Source organism: Lygodium microphyllum, chromosome 8, assembly GCF_053477565.2.
Source record: "Lygodium microphyllum isolate KBCC chromosome 8, Lygodium_microphyllum_v1.1.10, whole genome shotgun sequence".
NCBI lineage: Eukaryota > Viridiplantae > Streptophyta > Polypodiopsida > Schizaeales > Lygodiaceae > Lygodium > Lygodium microphyllum.
The window spans coordinates 10347397-10375005 of record NC_141142.1 but is presented as its reverse complement, the minus strand read 5'-3'; the positions used below and the strand labels follow the sequence as shown (position 1 = coordinate 10375005).

The window sequence follows — 27609 nt, the reverse complement described above, 5'->3', positions numbered from 1 at the left end:
GAATCACTAGAAAACATCATGCTATGCATATGAATCTTCAAATTCATAATTAACAAGCTTAAAAACAACTCATAGCTCCAGCTAGACTGTTGAGAACATGTACCTCTTTATAAAATTCTTATAAGCAATATAATTAGCCACATTTTTTACCGCAAAAAAAACAAACAACTCATGATCCCTATAAGACAAGGATCAGAATGTCTGTCTATATACTTGGGTTGCAATTTAAAGATAAACATACATGGTACTTCAAACCAAAACATGATCATTCCTAATAAGAATGGAGATTAAGATAGGACATCACTTTCATGAGAGAGAGATGTGTACAAAGTCATCCTTAGTCAAATATTGCTAAATTTTTCAGTGAAAAGATTGGCATCTCTCATGGTAGCACGGTTATTCATGCTTCTATTGGCATGTGCTTAATTCCTCGAGGCCTATTAAGGTCTCCCAGACTTTTCTCCTTTCTCATTTGATTGCATCCTAGCAGGAGATCTTACGTTTTTCAATTTGGCGCCCTCCTAATATTCGTAAGGAGAAGAATTCGCTACAAGGTGAAGTACTGGCTTCCTCCAGGTTGTTGGATTGGCCGGACAAAGATTTGCAGAGAGTCAAGTTTAATCGAATGGCTCGTTTGGGGTTGCAAACAGTTCTTGATGGTGTGATTCCTGGGAAGTCCCGTCTTTAATCTTTTCAGCATATTTGTCAGCACTTTTGGGTGCCCTGTGGATATTGTGACATCCGGTCATCCATACAGGTCAAACTTTAGAGGTTCTCTCCTTTGCCTACACTACAGCCATTGTATCCATGGCGTGATTGGATGTTTGTGCTTCCTGATGATTTCAAGACGAGGTCTGCTAACTAGATATATCATTAGATGGTGGAGGCCAAGAGATGGGTCGCTAGAAAGGTTAATAAATTATGGCATATTCGGGATGGCAAAAAGAAGTGGCAGGACAGATTCATTCAGCTTTGGAAGTCTAAGATTCCATATCACGGTAAAGTCTTCATGTGGAGAATACTAATTGATGGTCTTCCAACTGGGGAGGTGCTACATGCCCGAAAGATCTCTATTGGTCATCGTGTATTCTGCACCACATGTGATGAGACATTTTTTCATCTCTTTGTCTCTTGCTCGGTTGCTTAACAGATCTGGAGTTTTATTTCCCGCGTGTGATTCTCGGCGACTCAGCACCGGATAACAGCCAGTTCATGGCTTATGGAAAAGATGCCCTCTGTGTCTTCTTTGCATTCTAATTATTCATGTCTCCTCCTTTTTCTTAGATGGACTGCCCTCTGGCATATTTGGCGTACTCAAAATGCCTTTATTGTTTACTCAGTATCGGGTATCCATGGTCATGTGGCACGTGTTTAAGGTTTAGTGCTATGGCAAATTTCTTCTATGATGTCAGCTAACCTGGTTCTTCCTGACATCACTACTCCCTGGCAGCCTATTGTTCACTCTACTCTAACTATCATTTCTGTGTGATTTCTTTGTGTTAAAGTCTTGGTAGACTTTCGTTAGTTTCTTTGATGACCTAATGGTCTGATGTAAATATTTACTACTTAATTCAATTATCTTCACAAAAGAAAAATAAAGAAAGAAAGTTATATTAATGTCTACAAAAGGCCAATTGGCCTATGAGACCAAAATGTTACATCTGAAAGTCGAGGAACTTTTTCCAAGTCCCAAAAAGAGCTGTCACCTAATGCTATAACTAACTATATAGAAAAATAAACATTACATAGCTGATGAATATGCAATGTGGAACTGCTCTAGGAGTACTCTCATCCCAATATATCCCTCATGGGCCTATCTAGAGAGAGGAGAACAAAAAGAATCTGGTGGAAGAGAAACTTTGGAACATACTTATGCTTTGAAGAAGGAATAAAATAGATGCTTGTTTTTTGGATGGAGATTAACATGGAGATACCATACTTGAGAAGGTAAAAGAAGTAAGCAGAAAGGAAAAACAGCAGTCGCAATCTGCTGCTTTGCTATTCTCATCAATCTACTGAATCCTTTTTGTTATTTTCCACGCCAAATGAATTCTCCTCTTATCATTTTCATCCTTGTCTGCTTTCCCTGCTATCCTTTTTCCTTTCTCCAGCCCTTTGTGCAGCACAAACCTTTATACTTTTTTCCTCTCCCTTTTCTGTTGCTTCTGCAATTTGTTTGTTAACCCCAACACGAAGAAAGCAAAAGGAAATAAAAACGATGCAGGGCAAAGGTGGAAAAAAGGTAGCTCGACTGAATAAAGAAGAGGAGAAAATGCCAAAAGCGCAAGGGCAACCTTAAAAGAACAAAGCAGCTGCAAAAAGGGGAAAGGTGCATTTTAAAATGCAAAGGTGCACCTTGAAATCTTGTAAAAAAGTGACAGGCAGTGGAAAATCCGGAAAGCTAAAATAAAAGACAAAGGCAAAGGCGCACCAAGAAAAGCGCAAGACAAAACTCGTGTAAAAGAGCGCAAGCGCACCGCGGCTTAACTCAAGGAGCGCCAAACTCTCACCCGTGCAATTTGTAAATATAGATGGGTGGTGGAAAGGAAGCTGGGAAGATAGAAGGATAATGGGAAAAAGGGCCTAGGCTACGGCCGGCCATGTAAAAAAGGGAAAAGGGGATGACCGCCCAAAAGGGATTTAGGGTTTTGTATATAAAGTTGAAAAGTGAATGAGAAGCTCATTCTTGTGCGTGGCAAAAAGTGACTCTCCTCTTCTTCATCTCCTTCTTGTTCTTGCTTGCTTGAGCTTGTGCTTCAGAGAGGGAGTGTGAGAGTGTGACGGAGTGAGTGTGTGAGGGTGAGGGACCGTGGGGTGGAGAAGCTCTCCATCTTCTCCTCTTCTCTTCTCTTCTCTTCTCTTCTCTTGCTCGCGGCTATGGAGCTTGGAGCGTGGAGCTTGAGGATAGAGCTTATTTGAAGCTTACACTTGGATCGTGGAGCTACCGGAGTGTGTGGGAGAGGAGGTAACTCAAACGGCATGGAGGTAAGCTCACTACACCCATAGATATGGATGGCGCGTTGACTATGTGAGAGGTAGCCATTAATGCTCGGCTTGGAACGCTTGAAACAATAAGCGGTCCGCGGGTCTTGGCGGTTGAGCGAGAGCTCCCACATTTTGGTTCCGTTTCCGGGACCAACGGATTCAAGCCTTGAGTGCTTGCGCGCTTCAAATCGAGCATCAAAGTCAGGGTTTTTCCCCGAACCGGTGCTTGAGATAGGTAGAAAGTGAGGGGTTGAAGATGGTATTTGATCTCCTTGGCAAGTAGGTTTTTGCTTTCTTGAGATTTATGTTGTGAGATGGAGTAGTATAGGTATTTGCTTTGTGATTTGGATGCATTAGAGTAGAAGAAAACAAAGAAAAACAAAGAAAATAAGCATTGGGATTTACTGTTACAAAACAGGGTAAAAACGGGGCAAGAATCATACAAAAGTGGTAAAAAACTCACTTGTGATGCCTAAGGTCAGCAAGTGAATTATTGGGGGTGTCAATACCATACCCAGGAAGGGGTATAAGGGCAAAAACTGGCAAGAAAGGCCACATTGTGTATTACAGGGTTTCAAGAGAGTAGGAGAGCAGGAGAGAAGAGAAAAGCTTGGTGAGGGAATCCGCTTCAATCTTGGTATCAGGGAGATATTCGGCCAGCCCAGGTAATTCTACACCTTCCCCTACAGTAGTAGGATGGATCTAGAGCTGCTCGACAAGGGGGAAGGCCTCCAACATCCGGCACGACGAATTTCGTGAGAGTCGGTGAAAAGACGCGCGGCGCCCGGCGCGTCCGAGTAACGACGACTCTGGTCGGAGGCCCAGACTCGACCCTCGGACCGCTCGACTCGACCCACTCGGCCACTACCACTCGGACACCCACACTTGGACCATCCGAATCGAGCACTCGGACTGCCTTAGAAGTTCTACCTTGGTCCACTCGGCCACCTGACCCTGCCTCGGCCCACTTGGCCCTCGGACACCCGGGTTCGCACCGGCCGAGTTGTGCATTCAGACGGTGGTTGCATATGGCCCTTCCCACTCGGCCCTCGGACGTGCCGAATTGGACACTCGGACCCTGCAATTCGGACCAGTTGGCTGAGTGTGCAACTTCACCAATTTTCCAGAAAACTTTACTTGACCCGGCCAACACTCAATAGCGCGAACTGTCGGCAACCCTTGGAACACTCAGAACTTGATTCTGGCACAAGGAATAGGCAAAATTGTAGGGCGCGGCTGCTTAGCAGCTAGAGGTAGGCAGTTGCAAGACCAAGGACTTAGACGCAAACCGCTGAGTGGAAAAGCCTGATTGGACCCAAAAACAAACGAGGCAACGAATTAGAAAAACTTTGAATCCCGAAATTGACCCCATGGGCTACGTAGAGCGAAAGGCGCATCATAGATCCACCACTAAGCCAAAACTTCGAGCAAATGGTTCAAGATTTGGCCGAACGATCCTCCAAGCTGTGCATGGTATTTACCGTAACAACCCTGCGGGTCGGGGAAGGGACCGCCTCCCGGACCCCCGCAAAGGGGGCTCTGCCCCCCTCTGTATCCTCCCCAACTAGGTTGGAGAGAGAACAAGAGCTGTGACAGGCCCTCCAACTTAGACCCTCGAGCAGTAATGGCCCTACGCGAGCATGGATACTCACTTGGAAAGGAGTAACCAGAAGCCTGCACCCGAATAGAGGCAAACAGAGACCTTAGAACCTTAACAGGCCAATCTAGCCATCAAGGGCAAAAAGGCCACACTACAAGGACACATGTACATTGTGTTCAATCTACGTCTAGTCAAAGCAAAATGCAACATTATCAAGCTACCAATGCAGAGATAACTAGACATGACAGTCCTGACGATAGATGTACCCTGAGCAATGCTGCACAGACAACCCAAGATCTACATGGAGAATCCACGTCTGACTATGAAGCTAGGGACTCAAGGGCATGTATCAGAGGGCTTGAAGCTGTAAACCAAGACCCGGACGATGAAGTCATAGTACCACCTGCTTATCTTAGGGTCAAACTCATCGCAAAAAGAAAGCATAGTGTTGATACTCTCATTGATGAAGGGGCAGATTTCAATATCTTGACTTACGAAGCATGGACACTACTAGGTCACCCAGAGCTCAAACCGACTGATACAACTCTTAAGCCTCACGGGAAAAACCCACAAGCACTTCTAGGGAAGTGCAGAATCCTTGTAACTATTGAAACAGAAAGCTTGCGAGTCCTGTTCTATATTCCTCCAAATAGCGAGAATTATGGAAAGAAAATCCTCCTAGGAAGGCCCTTCAAAAAGGCAACGAAGTGTGAAGCCGACTATATAGCACAGAGGATACACCTAGCACTACTAGGTGTGAGGATAATCGCAACTTTTAGCAAGGGTGACCTCACCAAACCTCGAGGAAAGGGCAAGGAGCATTCTGACATACCAAGCAAGCCTAGTAATGAGAGCAGGGAGTTGTTGAAAGAGTTGATACAAGCGCAGGTTGAACGGAGAGAACCAGTAAGTGAGGCCATACTTGAAACAAAGAGGGTAGGAGATAAGCCCAAGGATAGGGCTTGGACTTACAAATATCGTAGAAGATCACGAAAGAAGCCCAAGCCTTATAGATGAAGGCATCCATGGAGAGCACACACGACGCCATGATGGATATCCAAGGCGTTGCTTCGTGCTCAAGGGTATTATGCAGGCACCCGATGGATTTGGGTACCGAAACCTCCTGCTAAACCACCTCGGTCAGGAGCCCAAATTAGGTTTAAAAAAACGAGACATGGGAGGATCCCTAAACAAGAATCCGAGTCTCAGACCAAAAATATTGGAGTGATTGCGCCCTTCACGATTGAAATCAAGAAACCGAACATGACCCATCAAAAACTAGATCCTCAGCCTAGCGTGCCTAGCAAGCAGATATCAGAGGGATCCGTCGAATGTGCACGAGGTCCACTAGTGGCCAAGGAGCCTTTGACTTCCCAAGGGGACAAGGAGCACCACAAGTACAACGTCACTCATGATAGGGCTGATTGCTCAGCAAAGCTAACGACGGAATCCTCCAACAATCACAAGAAAATCATTCAGCCGGTGCCAGGTCTGCCTAAGAGCCCTAGGTCCCCTATGTCCTCTCTTCCCAAACGGACCCCGGAGGCACAACGGCAGCTGTCAATGGTAGGGGCTCACTTCCAACCTCTGTCTCCATTAAAGCTTCCAAATACCCAAGAGGGGAAACATGACACTGGCCGTAGCTCTCGACCCAAGGATACTCCCGTGCGACCCAATGTGACTGGATCAACTCAGGATCAATCCACACAGGTGAGTGTTCAGAGGACAACAAAAGACACAACCACGTCCGATCACCCCAGGGACTCCACACTGCGATCCACCAAGAGTGACCAATCCACTGGACTAAACGCCACTGCTTCCGACCAGGGATCATAGCAGTCATAGCCCTCGGCTGTGACCACACCCCTTGCAAAACGTGTCCCTAACACTTCATTTGAGGAGGAGGTGCCGCAACTAGTAGCCTTGATAACTCCCATCCGTCCCAAGCACCTGAAGCCTAGGCTCGAGAAGAAACCCCTCAAAGGTGTGGCCAAGGAAATGATGCACCAAACCACTCAACCTAGCAAGGCTATTCAGCGGGCCGCGGCTATGTTCCATGAGGACACACTAGAGAAAGGAAATGCTAAGGCCCAACCAGGCACAACAACGGTTGACCTAGTCCAAGGTCCTGAACCATTGAGAGATATGCCTTCACTGACCAAGAGAAAGAGGAGAAAACAACACAAACAACAGCAGCTACAAGTGGTCGTGGACCCCAAGAGCGTTAAATCCAAGAGCATTGGAGAGCTGGGAAATAAAGCATCATGTCCATCCACCACTGAACCCATTGATGTCTCTCCTAATAGCGGTGAAACCTCAGACATATCCATGTGCTCTGAAAAGTTAAAGCAACCGTTGCCATCAGCAGTTGCTTCCAACGCTCAATCCACCAACAATAGAACTCTCATCGACCAATCAAGGGTGGAAATAACGCTGCCACAACAGGGCGACAAATTCATACCAGTCACGTCCAAAGAGAACCATGACGCAATGACGAAGCCTCAAGAGAACCATAGAAATCCCAAGCGCATGAGCACTCCTAGCATTGATCGATCTTGCTCTTCTCGGCCTGAACCCCCAGCTACGCTAAAGCCCAAGCAAACTCCTAGAGCCTTGCGTGAGATGGCAACCGAGTAAGCCATCGTCGAACATAGAGGTGTCTCAGAATGCCTAGCTGAGTTGGATGCCAAGCTCAAGGTGTTCGCACATGTCTATGTCCTGGCAGACATGCGCGCATTCCCTAAAGAGCAGCTTGGAGACTACTTGCCCTTCCCTTTATCTTGGGAATAGCAGGAACACCTTGATGAGCACTATAGCAGGCTCCTGCACGAACGCTTGCTACTCATCTTGGGCGAGGAAGCCGACGAACTGCGCTTAACTGTCACATTCAATGAGGCGCTCTACCAACTGAATCTCTTAGACATAGAGCAACTAAAGCGACTGTCAGCAGGCTGAAGTCGATTTGAGCAGCGTTGGTGTGAAAGCCACGTTGCAATGGCCGAACTAGGGGCTCAGATCATGACAGTTTCTGAGGAGCGATTGGCCAAATAGCGATTCCAAAGAGACCCAACCTATGTGGCACCAACTTCCCTTCAAGTGCTGACTGCCATTCGAGGCAAGGACTTGGCTGAACCAAGCCAAGAAAACCCTCTGCTTGATAAGGTTCTCACTGAGGAGGAGTTACATGTCGCCAGTAGACTCGGACAAGGTTCCATGCTACTCGATGTGGCGAAATATCTATCAGTATTGAGTAAGCTGCCACGTGTACTAGATGCGTGTGCCACGCTTCAGTACAATCCCAAGTTCTACAATTGGTTTCTATCCTCGTGAAGTGACAGAGATCCGAAAAAATGTACATATAAACAATGATTTTTGTGTCACCCTATATAGACATTATCAACACACACAAGCAATAAAAAGTCAAAGCGCAGACAGAAGAATCGGGGCCAACAGGCTATGCCAAGCCGGTCCCCCTTTCACTAGATCATGACCACCTCCGGGCAAAGGGCATGCACCCTGCATTGCCACCATGGAAAGCCCTGATCAACATCCCTAAGTGATGTGAGCAGGGCGCAGTCCCTCTCCATACACTTTTCCCTTCCCGGCCTATCCTTTCGAGAATGAGCCCTCCAAACACAGGACCAACCGATGTAACTCGGCGTGAGTCAAGATCTGCTCGTAGTTAGAGGCCAGAGGGACACCATTACAATGAATACAACATGTTCCGCACCTTCTCTTCTAGTCATATGTGTTTGACAACCCACACTGAAATCCCTCCTATGTGAACAATCTTATTCCGTATCGAGGCCTAATCCTTGGATTACATCTTGCAGGCCTCCAAAAGGAAAACATGGAGAACCACGGACAGCTGGCGTGCAGAGACGCTCTTTGCAGACGACGGGAGCACACGGCACGCGCCCCTCCACCGGTGCGCTATGTACCTACTCTCAAGAGATATGCAAAGAAACACGGACCTAAACGGCACCATCCCAGACGAAGGCCTAAAAATCCTCCGACCAGGAAAGTCAAAGCTCAGCTAAGTGTGCAAGCTGTGGCAACACCAGTTGCACAAATCCCCCACAAGCGCTCAAGCACCAAGTGCCCAAGAGCAGGAAAGGCGGCCAGGGACAGGGAAGAGTTCGACAAATTAGTTAAAGGCATTTTGGAACTGGCGGCGGCCCGGGACTATACCATCCATATCCCGGCCGACATGTGCCCTACCCACCCTCATGACAATCCGCACCAGCACCAGCCCAGTTGCCCAACCAATCAAACTTGCCCTGCCTAGTAGAAATCGACTAAGCCCTAGGATGTACGAGCAGCTTAACAAGTTGTCAGGACCTAACTTTTTGTCTTTTGATGGGTGAAAGGGAAACTCCCCACTTGTGCAACTTCTTCTGTCTATAGCTAATGTATCCCGCATCTTTGACAAGCGATCGCATGGGCAGTGCAATTAACATCATAGCATTTCGGAAAGTCATGTTTTAACATAACTACATCTGTTGAATCAGTTAACGGAATTAAGTATGTACTCTCATGATAGATGACGGAGACAGATTTCTTGAAAATGATGGAAGCACGAGTGTGTTTTTCCTCCCAGCCACGCCTAGATAAGTGCTGGCCCTCAAAGCTCATCTCTTTGCCAGCCGTCAACTTCCTGGAGTCCTACTATTCCTGGACTCCCTTACTCTCTAGGCTCCCCTTATCCCCGTTCGGGCGCCCAAGAGCCCGGACAGTCATTCTCGTGCATGTTCCCCTAAATTTACCTTAATGTGACATTAAATATTCCTTTTAATGTCACATTCCACACTTATGACCTTAATGTGACATTAAATATCACTTTTAATGTCACATTAATGTCACATTTCCTTCCCCTTAAGAATCGGTTTCGTCCTCGAAAACGATATTTGGAAGGTCTAACTGTAAATCGGGAAACCTTTTCTTTAAAGTACTTACTCGCTCCCATGTTGAGCTTTCTTCTGAACAATCTTTCCACTTAACCAAACATTCTTGATAAATAGTATTCCTCGTTCGTCTATTACGAATATTCAATATTTTTTCTGGTTCATGTGGATTAGATTGGTCATAAAATAACTCCTCAATATCATCATTTAAGATTATATTATCCAAATCACCCAGCTTCTTTCTTAATTTGCTTACATGAAAAACTGGATGTATTTTACTACCAGCAGGTAGTTGGAGCTTGTAAGCCAATTCTCCCACCCTTTTAAGTATTATGAAAGGACCACAATACCTTGGTGAAAGCTTTGGACAATGTCCCTTTTTCATAGTTTTAGTTTGTTCAGGCATCTTAAGATAGACCAATTCTCCTTCTTCAAAGGAGATGTCTCTACGGTGAGGATCTGCATATGCTCTAGCTCGATTTTGAGCTTTTTTAATATTTTCTTGAGCAAATTTTAACATACTATTCATATCCTCCAAAAAGTCTTTAGCTGCCTGAACCTTTTCCTTATGCAGTCCTACTGCAAAAGGAGCTCTGGGCTGAAATCCATACATCAACATAAATGGACTATATCCAGTGGAAGAGTGTTTGGCACTGTTATATGCAAACTCTGCTATCGGTAAATACTCTTCCCAATTAGTTTGCCTTTTGCTTACATATGCCCTAAGCATATCTTCAAGAATTTGGTTAACCCTTTCAGTTTGCCCATCTGTTTGCGGGTGATCCGCCGTACTCATGCTAAGTTTAGTATCCAATTTCCTAAATACCGCACGCCAAAAATGGCTATCAAATTTTCTATCCCGATCAGAAACTATATTTGCCGGAAGGCCATACAATCGGTATATGTTCTCTACGAACAATCTAGCCAATTCTGGTGTTTTAACATCAGTTGAAGTTGGAATAAACCTAGCCATTTTGGTTAACCTATCCACAATCACCCACACAGAGTCGTGCCCCCTCTGTGTTCTAGGTAGAGCAACAATAAAGTCCATGGAGATACTCTCCCATTTTCCTGAAGGAATTTCTAATGGATGGAGAAGTCCTCCCATTTTTAATTTTTCAGCTTTATTAACCTGGCATTTATTACATTTGACCACATAGTCAAGGACGTCCTTATTCATTCCAGGCCAATAGAACTGCCTTTTAATAAGACTATAAGTCTTATTAACTCCTGGATGTTCCGCACTAGGAGTATCATGATACTCAAAGAGTATCTGGCGCCTTATTTCTATATCTTTCGGGACACATACCCTACCCTTGTAGAGTAAATAACCATTATCAATGGTAAAATTCTTCCACTTGAATCCAGTTTGAGCAACCCCTAATGCTCCATTTCCTAGTTGAACATCCTCAGATATTCCTTCCTCAGTAGAAGCACTTTCATTTGGATCCCCATTTTTTATTGCTTCCCATATGTTGAAATATGCTGGATCAACCTGGCATTTCCCCTTTAAAGATTCAAGCAAGTTGGAAGTGAACTGAGTAAAACTCAATTCATTAATGATGGGCATTCTGCTGAGTGCATCAGCTACTATATTATACTTTCCTTTTCTATATCTTATCTCATAGTCGAACTCTTGGAGGAGTTCGGCCCATCTGGCTTTACGCCCATGTAAATCTGATTGATCATTAAGCCACTTAATGCTTTCATGATCCGATAAAATCAAAAGTTTGGCACCATACAAATAGTCCCTCCATTTCTTCATTGCATGTACTATTGCATACAGCTCCCTCTCATAAACAGAATAATTCTGTTTTGCACGATCTAATTTCTTGCTTTCAAAAGCAACTAGTCGACCTTCTTGTAATAAGACCGCGCCTATTGCCTTATCACTGGCATCAGCTTCAACCACAAATGGTTTATTGGGATCCACTATTAATAATACTGGAGCTGTAGCAATAGCTACCTTAAGTTTTTGAAAACTTTCATTTTGGTCTGTTCCCCAATTAAAACTTTTCCCTTTCCCTTTAAGTTGGTTTGTCATTGGAACAGCTATTTTGGCATAATCTCGAATGAATCTACGATAAAATCCAGATAAACCTAGGAAGATCTGCAGCTCTTCCAAGTTCCGTGGAGGTGGCCATTCAATAATTGCCCTTACTTTTTCTGGATCCATGTTGATTCCCTCTTTCGAGACTATATGCCCTAAATATTTGACCTCTTGTGCAAAGAATTCACATTTAGTTTTCTTCGCATAAAGGGAATGTGTTCTTAACAGTTGGAATACTAATTGTAAGTGTTCCAAATGTTCTTCTCTTGATTTACTAAAGATCAAGATATCATCCAAAAAGACTACTACAAAATGTCCTAGATAGGGCCGTAAAACACTATTCATCAACTTCATAAAGGTAGCTGGTGCATTAGTGAGGCCAAAAGGCATCACCAAAAAATCATAATGCCCGTATCTAGTACGAAATGCCGTCTTGGAAACATCTTGTGCCTTAATTCTTATTTGGTGATAACCTGATCTTAAGTCTATCTTTGTGAAGAATTTTGCCCCTTGCAATTGATCAAAAAGATCTTCCATTCTGGGCATAGGAAATTTATTCTTCACCGTTATTTTATTAAGTGCTCTATAGTCAACACAAAGTCGCATAGAACCATCTTTTTTCTTTACCAATAAAATTGGTGAAACCCAAGGTAAATTACTAGGTTGAATAAATCCTTTATCCAGGTAATCCTTAATTTTTCTCTCAACTTCTTGATGCTGTGTTTCACTTAACCTATATGGTGGTTTTGAAATTGGGTGTGTATCCTTATTTATATCAATTGGGTGATTTATTTCACCCCTATCTGGTGAAAGGCCACTTGGTAAATCAGAAGGAAACACATCTTTAAAATCATCTAACAAATTGTTCAATTCATTATTAACATTCAATTCGCAAACATAAGAAAATTGTTGCTTTATATTACAGAAAGTAAAAGTATTCTGTACAGGAAGAGACCATAGCATATATACCTCACAAACTTCCTTCTTTATCAGCTTCTGAACTTCAGTAGAATACAGCAAAGGATTATCAAATACTTCATGTTCACCTTGAATGACAAAAGTCTTACCATCCCTTTCAAATTCCAGTGTATTATGGTGATAGCTACATTTTAAGGATGGTTCCAATCCCCATAGCCACTCCCTCCCTAGAGCAATATCAGCTCTTTCCATGTTCATTATTTGGAAATCAAGCTTATCTTTATATCCTTGAATCTCGATTTCCAAATTGGATACCATTGTATCCCATATTTTATTGTCTTGGCCTTGCATCATACGAACAACATATTGATGCTCACTGTTATGTTGGGGAAGTTTCAATTTTTTGACAAGTGCATAATTTATAAAATTATGTGTGGCAGAGTCATCAATCATGACTCTAACCCGTTTTCCAGCTATCAATCCATGTACTCTAAGTAAATCATGTGGCCCAAAAGTAGGCTGCCACAAAGAAGTTGACATACAACACTTATGTTGTACATCCATGTGCAAGACCTCTAAAGATTTATACTTTTCATGGTCCTTTAATTCTAAGGTCTGCACTACATGGATTTGTTTTTCTTTTCCCTTGCCCTTGTCCTTTCCTTTGTCTTTCCCCTTTTTCTTTTGAGGGCAATTCCAAGCAGCATGGTTAGGGGATAGGCAATTAAAACACAATTTTTCTTTTTTGGCCTTATCAAAGTCATCAGGACTTAACTTTGGCCTCATATATGGTTTCTTTTCAAAAGGTTGTTTTTTACCCTTGAAAAATGGTATTTTTCTTTTAAATTTGCCCACAAATTTTGAGGTTTCTAATTCCTTAGACTTGGGCTCCATATCAGTGAGACTGGTGAGTGTACCTGGACGCGTACTATCTTCATAAATTAATGCAAATTTAATTGCCTCTTCAAGCGTCTTAGGTAAACTCCGTTTTACTTCCTTTTTACAGGCTTTATCCAGTCCCCTAATGAATCCTCTTGTTTTTTGGAATTCATCAATTCCTTCCAGTTTGAGGATTATCTCACGATATTCCTCCAGATATGTCAGTAGGGGCCGTCCCTTTTGTCTGACATAATCCCAATCTTCCCAATTTCTTTCCATTTCATTTTCAGGAAGAATTTCTTTTAAAAAGACGGATTCAAATTGAGCCCAAGTTTCAGGTATTTTATTCGCCTCCTTTAAAGTTCGCCACCACTTATATGCTTTGGGCCCCAAAGTTAAACTGGCCTCCAGTGCTTGGAGATGTGGTGGGGTATTTTTCAATTTATGTAAATCTTCCCATTTTTGGAGGAAATTAAAGATTGTATCTTTATTCCTATCTTTTTCCTCCCCGTAAAATTGAGGTGGTTTCATATCCTTTAAGACCGGATTATCCCTCAATTTATGATAAGTTTGGGGTTCTTTAGGATCTCGCATAGTCACATCTAAATCTTTCGATGAAGATGGGACATCTGAGATTTCTATCTTATTTTTATCTTTTTCCAACAATAAAGTTAACTGAGATTTTATTTCAGTAAGTGTTTGAGTTAGAAATTCCATTTGAACCCCCTGAGTTTGCACACGAGCAGAAAGATCATCGAATTGCTCTCGCGTGGCAAAAAATTCTTCCCATTGTTCTTCTTGTATGTCTGGTTCATGGGGATCTACCATACGTTGATCCCCGGAACTAGAACTTTCCATTACCCTTTCTTTCCCTTTTTCTGCCATTAATACACTGGAATTGGAAAGCAAAAATAAGAAATTTGCATACAAGATAAAATACTTCCCTGATTTTTAATGGCAGGCTGTGGCTTCAGTTATGTATGAAGGCTGTTACCTCAATTGTGTATGAAATTTTTCTGCCTGTCTCACAGCAGTCGTAGTCCTATCCGTCAACAGCCATCATAACAGAATCACGTTTTTGTTTGTTTTTTAATGACCCGCGTCTGATGCTGACGGCTCCACTTCTGATCTGGTTCTCGTGGATGCTGGTATCTCCACGTCTGATCTGGTTGGTCCTCGCGAATGCTGGCGGCTCCACTCCTGGTCCTCGCGGATGCCAGCGACTCCACGTTTTTTATTTTTTCCTTTTTCCCTGCCCGTAACGAAACGTTTTTGCACGTAACGTTTCTGCCGTGACGTTCAAGGTCACATTAATGTGACGTGGCGCTGGAGTTCTTTTAAAAATTTTCTTTGACAGCCCGTCGCGTCTTCACGGCGCCTGGTTCCAGCTGCTCACGCGATATGATATAACACTTCTTCCGTCTGTTTACTTCTTCTCGACCCGTCGCCTGATGCTCACGCGAAGTTTCAAAAACTGACGGCCTGACTAGCGACTGACATCCTGACAAACGATTATCGATCTGAGACCCCAAACCATAGGCTCTGATACCAATGATAGATGACGGAGACAGATTTCTTGAAAATGATGGAAGCACGAGTGTGTTTTTCCTCCCAGCCACGCCTAGATAAGTGCTGGCCCTCAAAGCTCATCTCTTTGCCAGCCGTCAACTTCCTGGAGTCCTACTATTCCTGGACTCCCTTACTCTCTAGGCTCCCCTTAACCCCGTTCGGGCGCCCAAGAGCCCGGACGGTCATTCTCGTGCATGTTCCCCTAAATTTACCTTAATGTGACATTAAATATTCCTTTTAATGTCACATTCCACACTTATGACCTTAATGTGACATTAAATATCACTTTTAATGTCACATCTCACGACGTGACAAGTGGATGCAAGATAACACAGGTATTCGTGCCAACATGTTCAACGCCCGAGTCACTGCAAAACCACGACCATGCACTAACCGCAACAAAGTCACGCTGCCGAACGCAAACAATCACCCTCGCGAGTGCCCACGTCCCACGAACCCACGCGCAGTCATGGGCTACACTCTCTTCTTGTGTCACGCTCTACACTCACGACGGGGGGGGCGCTACAATTGTACCGATATCGCAACAACGGCTCCCCTAACAACGAGGCTAGGGTAAATTCATCACGGTCACATCCATTTTCCGACCCATTGAAAGGCTCATAGCCCTTGCATATTGCAATGGTTATACTCTGGCCAAAAAAATAAAAAATAAAAAAAGAGAAAATAAAAACGCACCCACGCACACATCACCGCACCTAGGGGTCCTCAAAATTAGGTGCGCCAGTGACCTTGGTCGGCTGGCTCCGTCTCTAGTCCCCTAGGCCCCTAACATCACCCACAATACTTTAGGGCACATCAAGAGCAGGACAACCCTACAAAGCTTGTCTCGCCTGTGGTTAAACCTGTCACCCTGAACCATTCCCACAATTCCCTCTTACACTCTGCCTTAAAACCATGGCAACCAATTGGGGCACACACCGCACGAATAGCCATGAACAGTACACCATTCTCATCCACAGGTCCAATGTCGCCCACCTACGGCTCATACATTATTCCCGTACCCTATCCTGCTACGTCTACACTCACAAAGAACACGATGGCACACCCACCTTCACATGTACTTCTTTCCACTATGGACCGCTCTGCTTCATCCACACGACGTTACGAGCCACCAGGCCGCAGTCTTCTACCTACATAATATCTAAGTATGCACGGACACTCACATAATATCTGCACTAAAGTCTATACATAGTTTGGATCCTCAAGTATAGGACAATACTCCAGGTTTGCTTAGAGTTTGACCTGTCTCCCAAACTAATCAAAATATGTCTTGTGCACAATAAGAAGACTAGCACTACCCTTAGGGAGAGACCACATGGGAGGTTTTTCAATTGCAGATATTGACGGCTCCAACGAAGGTGTCGTTCACTCTTCATCAACACTCAACTATGAATTCCTATCCTTATCACCCTGCAAGCCTGCCAAGAATCATCATACACTGAATCCCCAACAAACCACCACTCGTACTCCATCCGTGCAACCCCCCAAATTACAGCCCTACCACCAACTCACATTGCCCTACCACCTACAGCTTAACCCACCAACGTGTCCCCCAACGACCTTCCTCCCTACCACTACCGACACTCCGCCATGGCAACCCCCGACGTCCTTGCCACCCATGTCTTCGGTGCATGCTAACACCTACTACCTACGACGGTCAATGCCATGGGACTGGCACTCATTTAGGAGAGAGGTAATGTTAACCCCAACACAAAGAAAGCAAAAGGAAATAAAAACGATATAGGGCAAAGGCGGAAAAAAGGTAGCTCAACTGAATAAATAAGAAGAGAAAAGGCCAAAAGCGCAAGGCAACCTTAAAAGTCCAAGGCAGCTGCAAAAAGGGAAAATGTGCATTTTAAAATGCAAAGGTACACCCTGAAATCTTATAAAAGAATGCCAGGCAGTGGAAAATCCGGAAAGCTAAAATAAAAGACAAAGGCAAAGGCGCAAGAGGAAAAGCGCAAGACAAAACTCGTGTAAAAGAGCGCAAGCGCACCGCGCCTTAACTCAAGGAGTGCCGGGCTCTCACCCGTGCAATTTGTAAATATAGATGAGCGGTGGAAAGGAAGCTAGGAAGATAGAAGGACAATGGGAAATAGGGCCTAGGCTACGGCTGGCCATGTAAAAAAGGGAAAAGGGGATGACCGCCTAAAAGGAATTTAGGGTTTTGTATATAAAGTTGAAAAGTGAATGAGAAGCTCATTCTTATGTGTGGCAAAAAGTGACTCTCCTCTTCTTCTTCTCCTTCTTGTTCTTGCTTGCTTGAGCTTGTGCTTGAGAGAGGGAGTGTGAGAGTATGAGGGAGTGAGTGTGTGAGGGTGAGGGACCGTGGAGTGGAGAAGCTCTCCAACTTCTCCTCTTCTCTTCTCTTCTCTTCTCTTCTCTTGCTCGCGGCTATGGAGCTTGAGGATGGAGCTTGTTTGAAGCTTGCACTTGGATCGTGGAGCTACCGGAGTGCGCAGGAGAGGAGGTAACTCGAACGGCATGGAGGTAAGCTCACTACACCCGTAGATATGGATGGCGCGTCGGCTATGTGAGAGGTAGCCATTAGTGCTCGGCTTGGAACGCTTGAAACAATAAGCGGTCCGTGGGTCTTGGCGGTTGAGCAAGAGCTCCCACATTGTTCATCAGATTCCTCAAGCTATGAGTAGATCACTCTAAAGCACACTGCTCTGCTGCTACTCCCCTTAGCTTATTTTTTAACCTTCCTGCCTGAATGTTATTCACCTTTTCCTGTCCTCATTTTCTGCCAAGCTAAGTTTTTCTGAAGGTAACACCTACTCATTTATTCTTCAGGATGACCGATCACTGCATGGCAGCCACTCTGACTCCCTGGACTGGTACCAGTTTCTGCCGTCCCTTTGCACCTCTCCAACAGTAGCAGCTCACAGAAACTCTTCAGAGAGTAGAATTCACATCAGTGGTCTGCATATTCACAAGATGTCTCCCATCTCATGGCCTTGTCAAGGATATTCTCCACGCCAATTTTCCTACTCCACATGTACAGATCACTCAGGTTCATTTTCTTGCTACTGGCTGTTATCATCTACAATTCATAAATCCCAGCATGTCATCTAGATTGGAGTGATGTGCTAATAGATACCATGGTGGTGTTCTTAACTTGAACGCACCCAATTCTCCATGATTCATGGTTCATCATGGGTGATTAACATGTGGAAAATTCTCAAGTAAGGATAGGACATTTTGAAACATCGGCTGGGATCCAAACTGTACGCAAGACCCAATAAATAACATATGCAAGCAAAATGAAACATAAAGTAAAGGACATCAGACTCACCCCCCAGCCATAGAGCCAAATGGGCTCAAGACGGGCTCACACCCAAGCCTATGACCAATAACATGATGGGCCATGCTGCCATTACAAGGGTTAGCGTTTGATACTACTAAGCCCACGCCATCCCAATGCACAAATGTGAGTCTATGGCCTCAAGTCCAAGTGTGGTGATCACGTAGGAGATGTCCAACAACTAGGTCTCTAAATCCTTTAGGAATTCTTAGCTTCCCTACTTTAAGGGCATGTTCACATTTAACAATAAAGTCCCCAAGGTTGTGGCCAATGTTATCTGAGATGTCACTTGGGACTTTGACACTTTTTTCCAGACTGCCCCTTAAATAGTCTGGCATTACAGCCAATGGCATTGGCTGTTCACACAACCATTGTATTTGAGATATACTTAGCTACTCTTTATTGAGTTCCTTCCACTTTGTATTTTACCTCAAAGGGATTTTCTCTGAGGTGTTTTTGATAGAATCTTCTTTTCTCGGAAAACCAAGTTATCTTAGATGTCCACGCATATGACACTTCCCATCCTATGAATGATCGATGTCCTCAATGCTATTGTCATGAGGACATGTATTTTTGAAACCTCACTTAACATGTGGATCAATTTTTAATCACATGGTTAAGTGAATGTTGCACATGTGAGGTATAACTAGGGTTAGAGTAAATTTACAAGCCCAGGACCTGAGGAAATCACGGGAAGTCAAAGGCAAAAGTTGCTATAAGTTATGCCGCACAAGTACTTGGTGGTATCTGGTGCCAGTTATTGGCCTAGGTCATTTATTTGGCCATAAGTGTTAGTTAGTCACATTAGAGAATTGGCATTTAATGGTACTTAATATCAATCTGATGGCCAAAGATAGGACAGTGACACTCGGGAATGGAAGTTGCCTAATCAATTTAATTATTAGCCTGTCAAATTATTTCTTAGGGCACCAAAATAATTATTAGATTAATTTTTAATATTTAAAGACTGAAAATTAATATTTAATTATGGATAATACCAAAAAAACCATTTGGAAAGGTTGTCACTTGTCAAACACGCTCATGCAAGACTGAAAAACGTCTTTAGAGGCTAGAGAGAGACATTTTAGTGTACTTAGGCTGCAAGAGAGGAGAAAGAGATGTTGTTGGTCTGATTTGCAACCATTGGAGAACCTTCTGAGGCAACTAGGGGTAGGAAAAGACCAATCAACAGCAGGTAACAGCATCTACAGGCTGTTGAGACAGTGCAGCAGCAGTAAATGACTTATTTGCTTCGGTTCTTTGTATCTACAAGCTGTTGAGACAGGGCAGTAGCAGTAAATGATAGATTTTATTCAGTTCTTCGTGAAGAAAGTCCAAATTTTCTCTCTCCTTAATATTCTCTCTCATCTCCCAGCCTTTCTACAACCTTGCTTTGAACATTACAGTATTGAGATCACCAGAGGCTCAGAAATTTCAGATTTATCTATTGTAAACCCTAATCTGCAGGCAAAAATTAGGGTTTAGCAGTAGCCTCAAGAAGCGTGCCAGAAATTTGAAGCTCCAAGACTTGGATTCAATAGGGCTAAAGCTGTTTTCAATCAAATTCAAGTGAAGGGACCAGCAAATCGATGAATTTGGGGCATTTTCCATCTTCATCAAAGCAAGTGAAGGCCAATTGGCTACCCAAATCAAGGGCAAATCAGATTGAAGACTTGCTGGTCATTTTGGACAACAAGGGGAGTTGGAATACCAAAAGGGATTGGAGAATCCCATTGTACATCAAATTTTTCTTCATTTAAGTTAAATAAATACCGAAAGGGGTGCCAATTTTGGGGCCAATAGTGTAAAGTGTGCATTTCAATTTTGTGAATTTGTTAATTGCTGTAAATAGTCCTTAATCAGGTTATTTACCACCCTATCCAAGGAGGAAGGCTGGTTTCATGGTTCCATTACCGAGATACCACTCAATCCCTTGATTTGGTGGGCCTGAGGCACCTAATTGCAAGCCAAATCTTTGTACTAGTGCTGATTTTTACTCTCAGCTGAGAAATTACAGCAATATGTCTTCATACAGTGAGATAGACTCAAGCAGTGATGATGCCTCTCACTATAAACATTCACATGGGAATGAAGGAAATGCAATGCCTTACCTTGGACAAGGCTTAGACCATGGACAGCAAGCTGAAAATGTTGTTGTTGGGCAAGATGCGCGGCCTTCAAGGCATAAGGAGGCTGATGACCAGCAAAGTGAATAGGAATTTAATGACCACTTCAAGAATCGAATGAGGACAGTAGCAAATCTCTTTGCTGAATTGGCAAAGGATCCTCAATTTACCTGATTTTTGAATGCTCCAAAGAATGACAGCAAAGGCAAGAATAAGAAAACGTCTTCTACACCTTCGGGACAGCAAGATGCACCGAAGATAATACCAAACCCTTCATTTGAAGCTCCCAAAGATACTAATGAAATAAAACATTTGGTACCTATAGAATGAAGAATACAAATGCAAGGCCATCACAGAAGTACCAATCCAATATATTTTGGACAACCAGGCATGCATGCTATAATGGGGCAACAAGGATATTTTGGTGGAAGCACGATTTTCCATGCTACGGTTGGATAAGAACCACATACGAGAATGTATGGCACAAACACCTATGGTATGCAGCAACCAATGCATGGTGTGCAAAACCCAATGTATTCGGATATGGCTGGAAATATGCCTGGGGCACAAAGTAGCATGTTTGGTACTGCATCTGCATCCCCAAATGCTTATGGGGCTCAAGGAATGAATGTTGGTCATGCAAATGCTCCGTTTGGCATTGGTTTTGATCAAAATTCAGCAAATGCACCCTTTTTGCAGCAGCTAGTATATGACAACTTGATATCCAAAGGGGTAGCAAAAGACTATGATAAGGGTGGAAAAGCAAAAAAGTTTAAGTCCTTCACTGGTGTACAAGATAGGCTTCAACTTTGACTTTCATTCAGCAGTTTGATACAGCCTATTCAAGGGGGAACTTCACGGAGTCCTCGAAGATTCGAAAGGCAACCACTTTCTTGAAAGGAAATGCATTACAGTGGTAGTCCACTCTTTTGATGCAAGGTAGAGCATCGTCAACGTGGATACAATTCAAGCAAATGTTTGCATCGAATTGGTTGACAAGTACCTTTGAGGTGGACATCATGACAGCTTGGAATAAGCTGGATGCTAAGGACTATAAGATTTAACTTTAGGGCCTTTGTAGCAGCCATGGAGGTATTTGAAGAAGTGATTCAAATCACACTAGCCATAGGAAGATGTATATGTGCCTAGGCCTAAAGCTATCGTCTATCCTCCTTCAAAAGTCTAAGAGGAAAAGATGTCAGATGCCCTCATTGTATCAATGGGAAGTGGCTGCTGGCTGTGCTCTACTCTTGCTTATTTGAATCCTCTTCCCCTAGAAACCTACTATTGTAAACCAGAAAACTTATAGCAGATTTGAAGACGTTCAACCTGCTACAACAAAAGAGATTTGGATGCAAAGGTTGAATCAAGGGGAAAATTGGGATAACCACTGCTGGTCATTATCTCGGGACCTAGAAATCAGAATTTCTCTCTCCTATTCATCCTCCTCATCTTGATCAAATGCATATATGAATCTTGCATTGGAAATTGAAGATTTGAGCCTCAAATTTGAACCTCTGATTTGTTGCTGATTGGAAATTTGTTTATCTCAATTTGAAACTAGCAAGGTTTAGGGTTTGTATGGCTGCCTTGGGAAGCTTGTATGCATGCCTCAATGATTAAGAAAGGTTGCTGATGCAAATTTGGCAAGTGGACAGCAAAATGTGTAAGATTTTGGAGATCAACATGAGGGTCGATTTGCATGCAGCAAAGAAGGATTCGATTTGAGATTCCCTTTTGGTGAAATCGAGGGGTAAGGTGGATTTTATGATCTTTGATTATAGAGAACAGGAAGATATTCCAAATATTGTACGAGAATTGGCTCAATCAATAGAGGAAGTTGGGAACTTGAGAGCATATAGCTTGAGTTCAAGGCAAGGCTTGCCATCTTCTCAAGGATTTGAGTCAAATCTCACTTGTACAACAGGATTTTGGAATTAATGTGAAAAGAAATACCACAAGGGTCCATGTTAGGGCCAATTGGATGTCAGCCCATCTCAATTTCTTTAGGGCATTCTAATCCGATGTGGTAAAGTTTAAAACTTTTCAATTTATCATTTATTTAATGAATTTATTGGTTTGATGTAATTTAATGTACATAAATGGTATTTTAGGGGTCCACAACCTTTTTGTAAAAACAAAGGTTGGCTTCATGGTTCCATCCCTAGATACACTGACTCTCTCAAGTAGGTGTGCTTGTAGCATCTAATTGCAGGCCAAAACTGTAAGCAAATAGGTGAAATGTTCTTAATTATGGTAAAATTCGTGCCTCATCAGGAGACAATGAAAATAATGCAAATTCCTAAACTTGCTATGGGCTTTGAGCTTGGGCAAGATGCTGTAAATGTTGATATTGTTAGTAGTCATGTTTGTCATGCCTTGTCATCTCCTAGCTGTGAGCCTCAGTCTGAGTCAGACGAGGACTTTAGGAGCTCTGACTTGTCTATCACTTGTTTTAACAGAGGAGGTAGCTCATTCTAGAGCACTCAATTTATTGCATTTCACTGCATTTTTCTCCTCTAGTCAGGATTTTAAGTGCATTTCCCAAGGCAGTTTCTACATTCTTTAGCCTGCCTCACTTGCAGGACATTGTCCACCCTTTCCGGGATTTTTCCTGAGCATTCCTGGCTTTTTTACCAACATTAAATGCTCGTTGGACATATTTTTTGCCTCAAATTTCAAGTCAACCAATTTTTTTTAGCTATTTATAGCCATTTCCCACTTGGCAATCACTTATATTATCATCTTCCCTCCTTCATTGGCAGGTGCACACTCCAACTCCATCATCTTCCTCCGCCTTCGGTGCTATCGTCATCATCAGCCTGATCTGGTGCCTTCACTGACGCTTCGGGTTGCGTACAGGGACTGATCAATCCACAGCTTTGTATTCAGCATTCATTTCAGTCAATGCAGTACTTCTTCCTTCATTTTCTGCTCTGTGTGTGTGTGTGTGTGTGTGTGTGTTCATGTTCCTTCTTCCGTTGTGCACTCACATGGTATCATCGCCTAACTGAAAGCACAGAGGAGAGCTTCCATTGCAAAGGAGTTCACCATCAACTGCAGCCTTCATCTACCTCTTCCAACTTCTAGCAGTGCATCCAAGGCTCAAACGCAACCTTTTGTACTTGCATTTGGTGTTTTGCAGTCCCTGGAGGACTAGGCGACAGTCTGCTCAGAGCCATCTGCTTGCGTTTGCATCAAACACAACTATTTTGCAGACATCCTCATCATCAGGAGCAAAGCATCATCATCTGGAGCCAAGTGACAATCTTCAAGGTGTCCTTAACCTACGTTTGTATCAAATGCAGCCTTTTTGGCATCTGGAGTGGAGGCGTCCTTCTCTGGCAACTAGGTGACATCATCAACCTCCTCTTCTGGCAGGCGATAGCACTTCCCGTGTCTTTCAAGCATTGGTGGCTTCATTGTGACTGTTTATTGCAGATTGTTTGGTGATTGCAGATATATACGAAGATGTCTTATCACCAATTCTTTGCTGACTCAGAGGATGAGGTCTCTATTCCTTCCTCTAAGAGACGGAGAGACTTTCGTGCCAGTTCACGCGACGACTGGAGGTCACCTAGCCCACTTGTACGAGATCCCTCTATTCCCCATTCTCTCCATGTTTCACAGAAGGCTCATTCTGTTGGCCTTTATATGCCTTTCATGGCACCCTCTATATAGGTGCCCATACTCCCTTCTTTGCCCAAAGAAGACCGACTTGATAGTTCCAACTACTCGCTTTGGTCGTGTAAGGTGGAGTGTATCCTTGATACCTTTGATCTTTGGGAGTTTGTTACCCACCCTATTCCCCGTCCAGTGAAGGATCCCACTGTTGGATCATCGATGGATCATGCGGCCTTATGGAATCGGCTCAACTCGAGAGCTCAATCTTTCCTATTTATGAGCTTACAGGATTCTATCCTAGTGCATGTGCACAAGTTACGGAAAGTAGTAGAAGTGTGGACGAAGCTTACTTCTTTGTACCATCAGAAGACATTTTCCCATCAGATTACTCTCGAGAAGAAATTACGAATACTCGCTATTGATGATTCTTCTTCCATGAAGGATCATATCAACAGGTTGGAGAACATGAGGGATGAGCTTGCGTCCCTTGGCAGGATGATCTCTTCCAAGGATATGGCCATGATTCTTTTGACTCAGTTGCCATCTCCCCATTTTAATGTCTTCTACACCAGCCTTCTTACATCGAGGACCCATGAGAAGCTTCTATGGGAGGAGCTTGCCCTGCTTGTTTTGGAGCATGACAAGCGCACCAAAGAGGTAGCCAATGGATCCCCCTCCATTAAAGCTTTTGTTGCAAGTTTGGGAGGGGGGATACAGAAGAAAGGAAAGTCACACGCTAAAAAACAAGAGAGTTCTTTAGGTTCTGTGTGTGTGTGTGTGTGTGTGTGTGTGTGTGTGTGTGTGTGTGTGTTCCTTCCGTTGCACACTCTCACAGATATTCTTGATAAAGTTAGAGCTTCAATGCATATTACTAGTGAGAATTAGCAAGAACAAGAGAATTTGAATGCTCACTTTATGTATAATCAAAGGTAGATGTAGTGCTATCTCTAAATGCACCTATTGCACATCAAATGAGCAAACCCAAATGCTTGCTTTGGGACAAGGACAACAAATGCATGGGAATCTTGGAAATGCAAACACTATGCCTTTTTGACAACATAGTATGCATCATGCTATGGCTATGCAGCCTCGAATGCATAGAATGCATGGAAAATGAATCCTAGAATGGCTAATGGAATCCAAAATCCCATGCACAATCACATTGGAATGGCCCTCAATATGCAAACGGGCATATTTTGCAATGCATCTAGTGCTCCAGGCATCTTTGGTGCACACTAGGATGGGGTTGGTCAACTAAACACAATGTTTATGGTATGCAAGCTAGAATTGTAGTTAATGTACCATTTTCGCAGCAACTAAAAGTTTTGATAATCTAGGTGATCCTAAGACTAAAAGGCCTAGGACATAGAGCAGGTTTTGGACCAAATGATGATAGAGATGAAGTATCCATGCACTACATAGTGAAATTGTAGGATTATTGCACCTGAATGCAAACGGATGGAGGAGAGTGACCTAGTAGATCATCCTCAATATTGCACTTTACCCTGATGATATTTTTGGTTGGAGCTGTTAGGCTCATTCAAGTCCACTAGAGCATAGAGGGTCCAAAGTATTTCCTAATACTCAAGAACAAGGTAGCACCTCCACTCCCCTAGTGATGGACAGCTCATATACAAAGTGGGCCTCGAATGTACTTTGTTTGCATCCAATGTGTTGTACATTGATAATATTTCTACTATTGGGATCACTATTTAATATACTAGTCACTATGAGTTGGTATGCATGTATGTACAGTTTGCACCCATGGTTATAAAATTATATATTTGCAATCTTTTCCAAATCTATACTATTGAATGCCCATATGGATAAGTGTGCTCTTGAGCTCGAACCCCGAAAAGGCATGTATAGAATAGATGGAATGTATATCAAGAAGTGACGTACACATGAATGGTATGTAATGTGCATTTGCAAGTGATGCAAGAGAAATACATTCACACGAGTTACATGTGATGTATAATTGATGTCCATTTGCATGGGTTACTCAATATGTATGTAATGCGAGTGATGCATGTGACACATCTTTGCTATGAGGCATTGCTTATGCTCAATCTATGCAGTACTTTGCCTTGGTAATCAAAATAGTGTTAGTTTTTGGTAAATGGATGCAATTATGGTTCATGTGTGTGAATTATAACTCGGTTTCCCTTGCTAGAAATTTGAGCATGCCATGGACATGGGTTGGGTTAAACAATAGTTGTTTGATGATGATATTGCATTGTCTAAAGTGTGAACTATCATCTAACAGAGATTCTGATGTTGAATTCTCTGGAGTTCAGAACTTTGTATTGTGTATGTGGAGCACCATTAGAATCACCCATGACTGATCTTGTGCAAAAGAAGCGCCAGTGTCATGCTTTAATGGTTAGGTGATGTGCAAGACAAAGACGAACCAATGGAGTAAGACAAAAGGCAGGGAAACCTGACTTATTGATCATTAGAATTGATTTTGAATTAAGATTTGCGCAGTGCAACAAAGTCTAACCGAGGGTGTGTTGTAAGCCTCGAAGGCAAAACCGGCAAGCACAACAGCCAAATTAAGGTCGAAAGGAGGCCTGTCACAATTCTCCGCCTCTTCAAGAAGAAAGCTCTTATCGCTCTCATCAAACCTTGTCGCCGTTCTCCGTTCAGGCGTTACGCCAAAGCCACGGACAATCCAAGAACTAATAGAGGACGACAGCAGCGCCCTCTTAGAACGACGAAAACCGACATCCTGGCAAACTCGTCTCCTGTCGACTATATACTGGCCGCCAGGCCCGCAGAGGAGCACATAAACTTTGTTGGTTTGATCGAATAAGGTGGCCATGAGCTTCAGAACTGGGCGCGGCGCCGCGCCACTACTCTCCTCCACATAATAATGTTGTTGCGATCTGATTCATCAATCCAAATGATGAAAACTTGGGGAGATGAGAATCTAGAATTCTCCAGCGGCCAGCCAACACATAGCACTTTTCTCCTTTTTCTATTTTCCTGCGCTGGAGTTGACTGTTGATGTCGAGTGCGCAAAAGACTTGTGGTGGTGGTACTTCGTTGTAAGTGGGTGAGTCGCCCATGCTGCCAAGAGGTCACACGAAGACGCGAACTGTGAAAAGAAGAAACCTGCTGCCAATGCGCTCTCAAAATCCCCTCCCTCACAATGGTTGGATTCTTAATAATATATTGCCTCATTGGTTTATAATCAATTCAAACTATAAGAGGCTTGAGTACCCATACTTTTAATGGGGGTAGCAGTCTCGGTTTCAAGAGTGCATTTGGGAGGTTGCAAAAAATTGTCATAAAACCCACTCCTCCAGTTACTACTACATGCAACAATAGAGTATCTCCCCCCACTATCATCCAAGCAACACAATAATGTACATCCAAATATATTGAGTTAACTTGTTGTTTGCTTCATCCCCTCCTCTCAATACATAAGAGAGAAGAAAGAAGAAAGTGTGCAATGGGTGGAGTCTCTACAAATCCCTCACAACATGCCATATGAGAGAGAGACACACACACACACCCCAAGAAGTTATCTGTTCATAGGAGACTATAGCCCTAGTAGTAAGCCTCAACATTTATATTACTACTATATTATTTTCACTATAGGTTTGGAAAGCCCCGAACCT

General features: G+C 43.3%; 1 protein-coding gene across 3 annotated transcripts in view; it reads right to left on the bottom strand.

Moving 5' to 3' along the window:
• The window catches only part of LOC148031961 (putative triglyceride lipase), a 248498-nt gene extending 221494 nt beyond the window's left edge, over positions 1-27004 (bottom strand). The window contains exon 1 of one of the 3 annotated variants that reach the window (XM_087682557.1): positions 26487-27004. In XM_087682557.1, coding sequence (XP_087538683.1) covers positions 26487-26807 — 321 coding nt within the window. In that variant the 5' untranslated portion in view covers positions 26808-27004. The remainder of the gene's footprint in view (positions 1-26486) is intronic. The other 2 variants (XM_087682558.1, XM_087682556.1) reach the window with 2 other exon arrangements.
• Between the last annotated feature and the right edge of the window lie 605 nt (positions 27005-27609).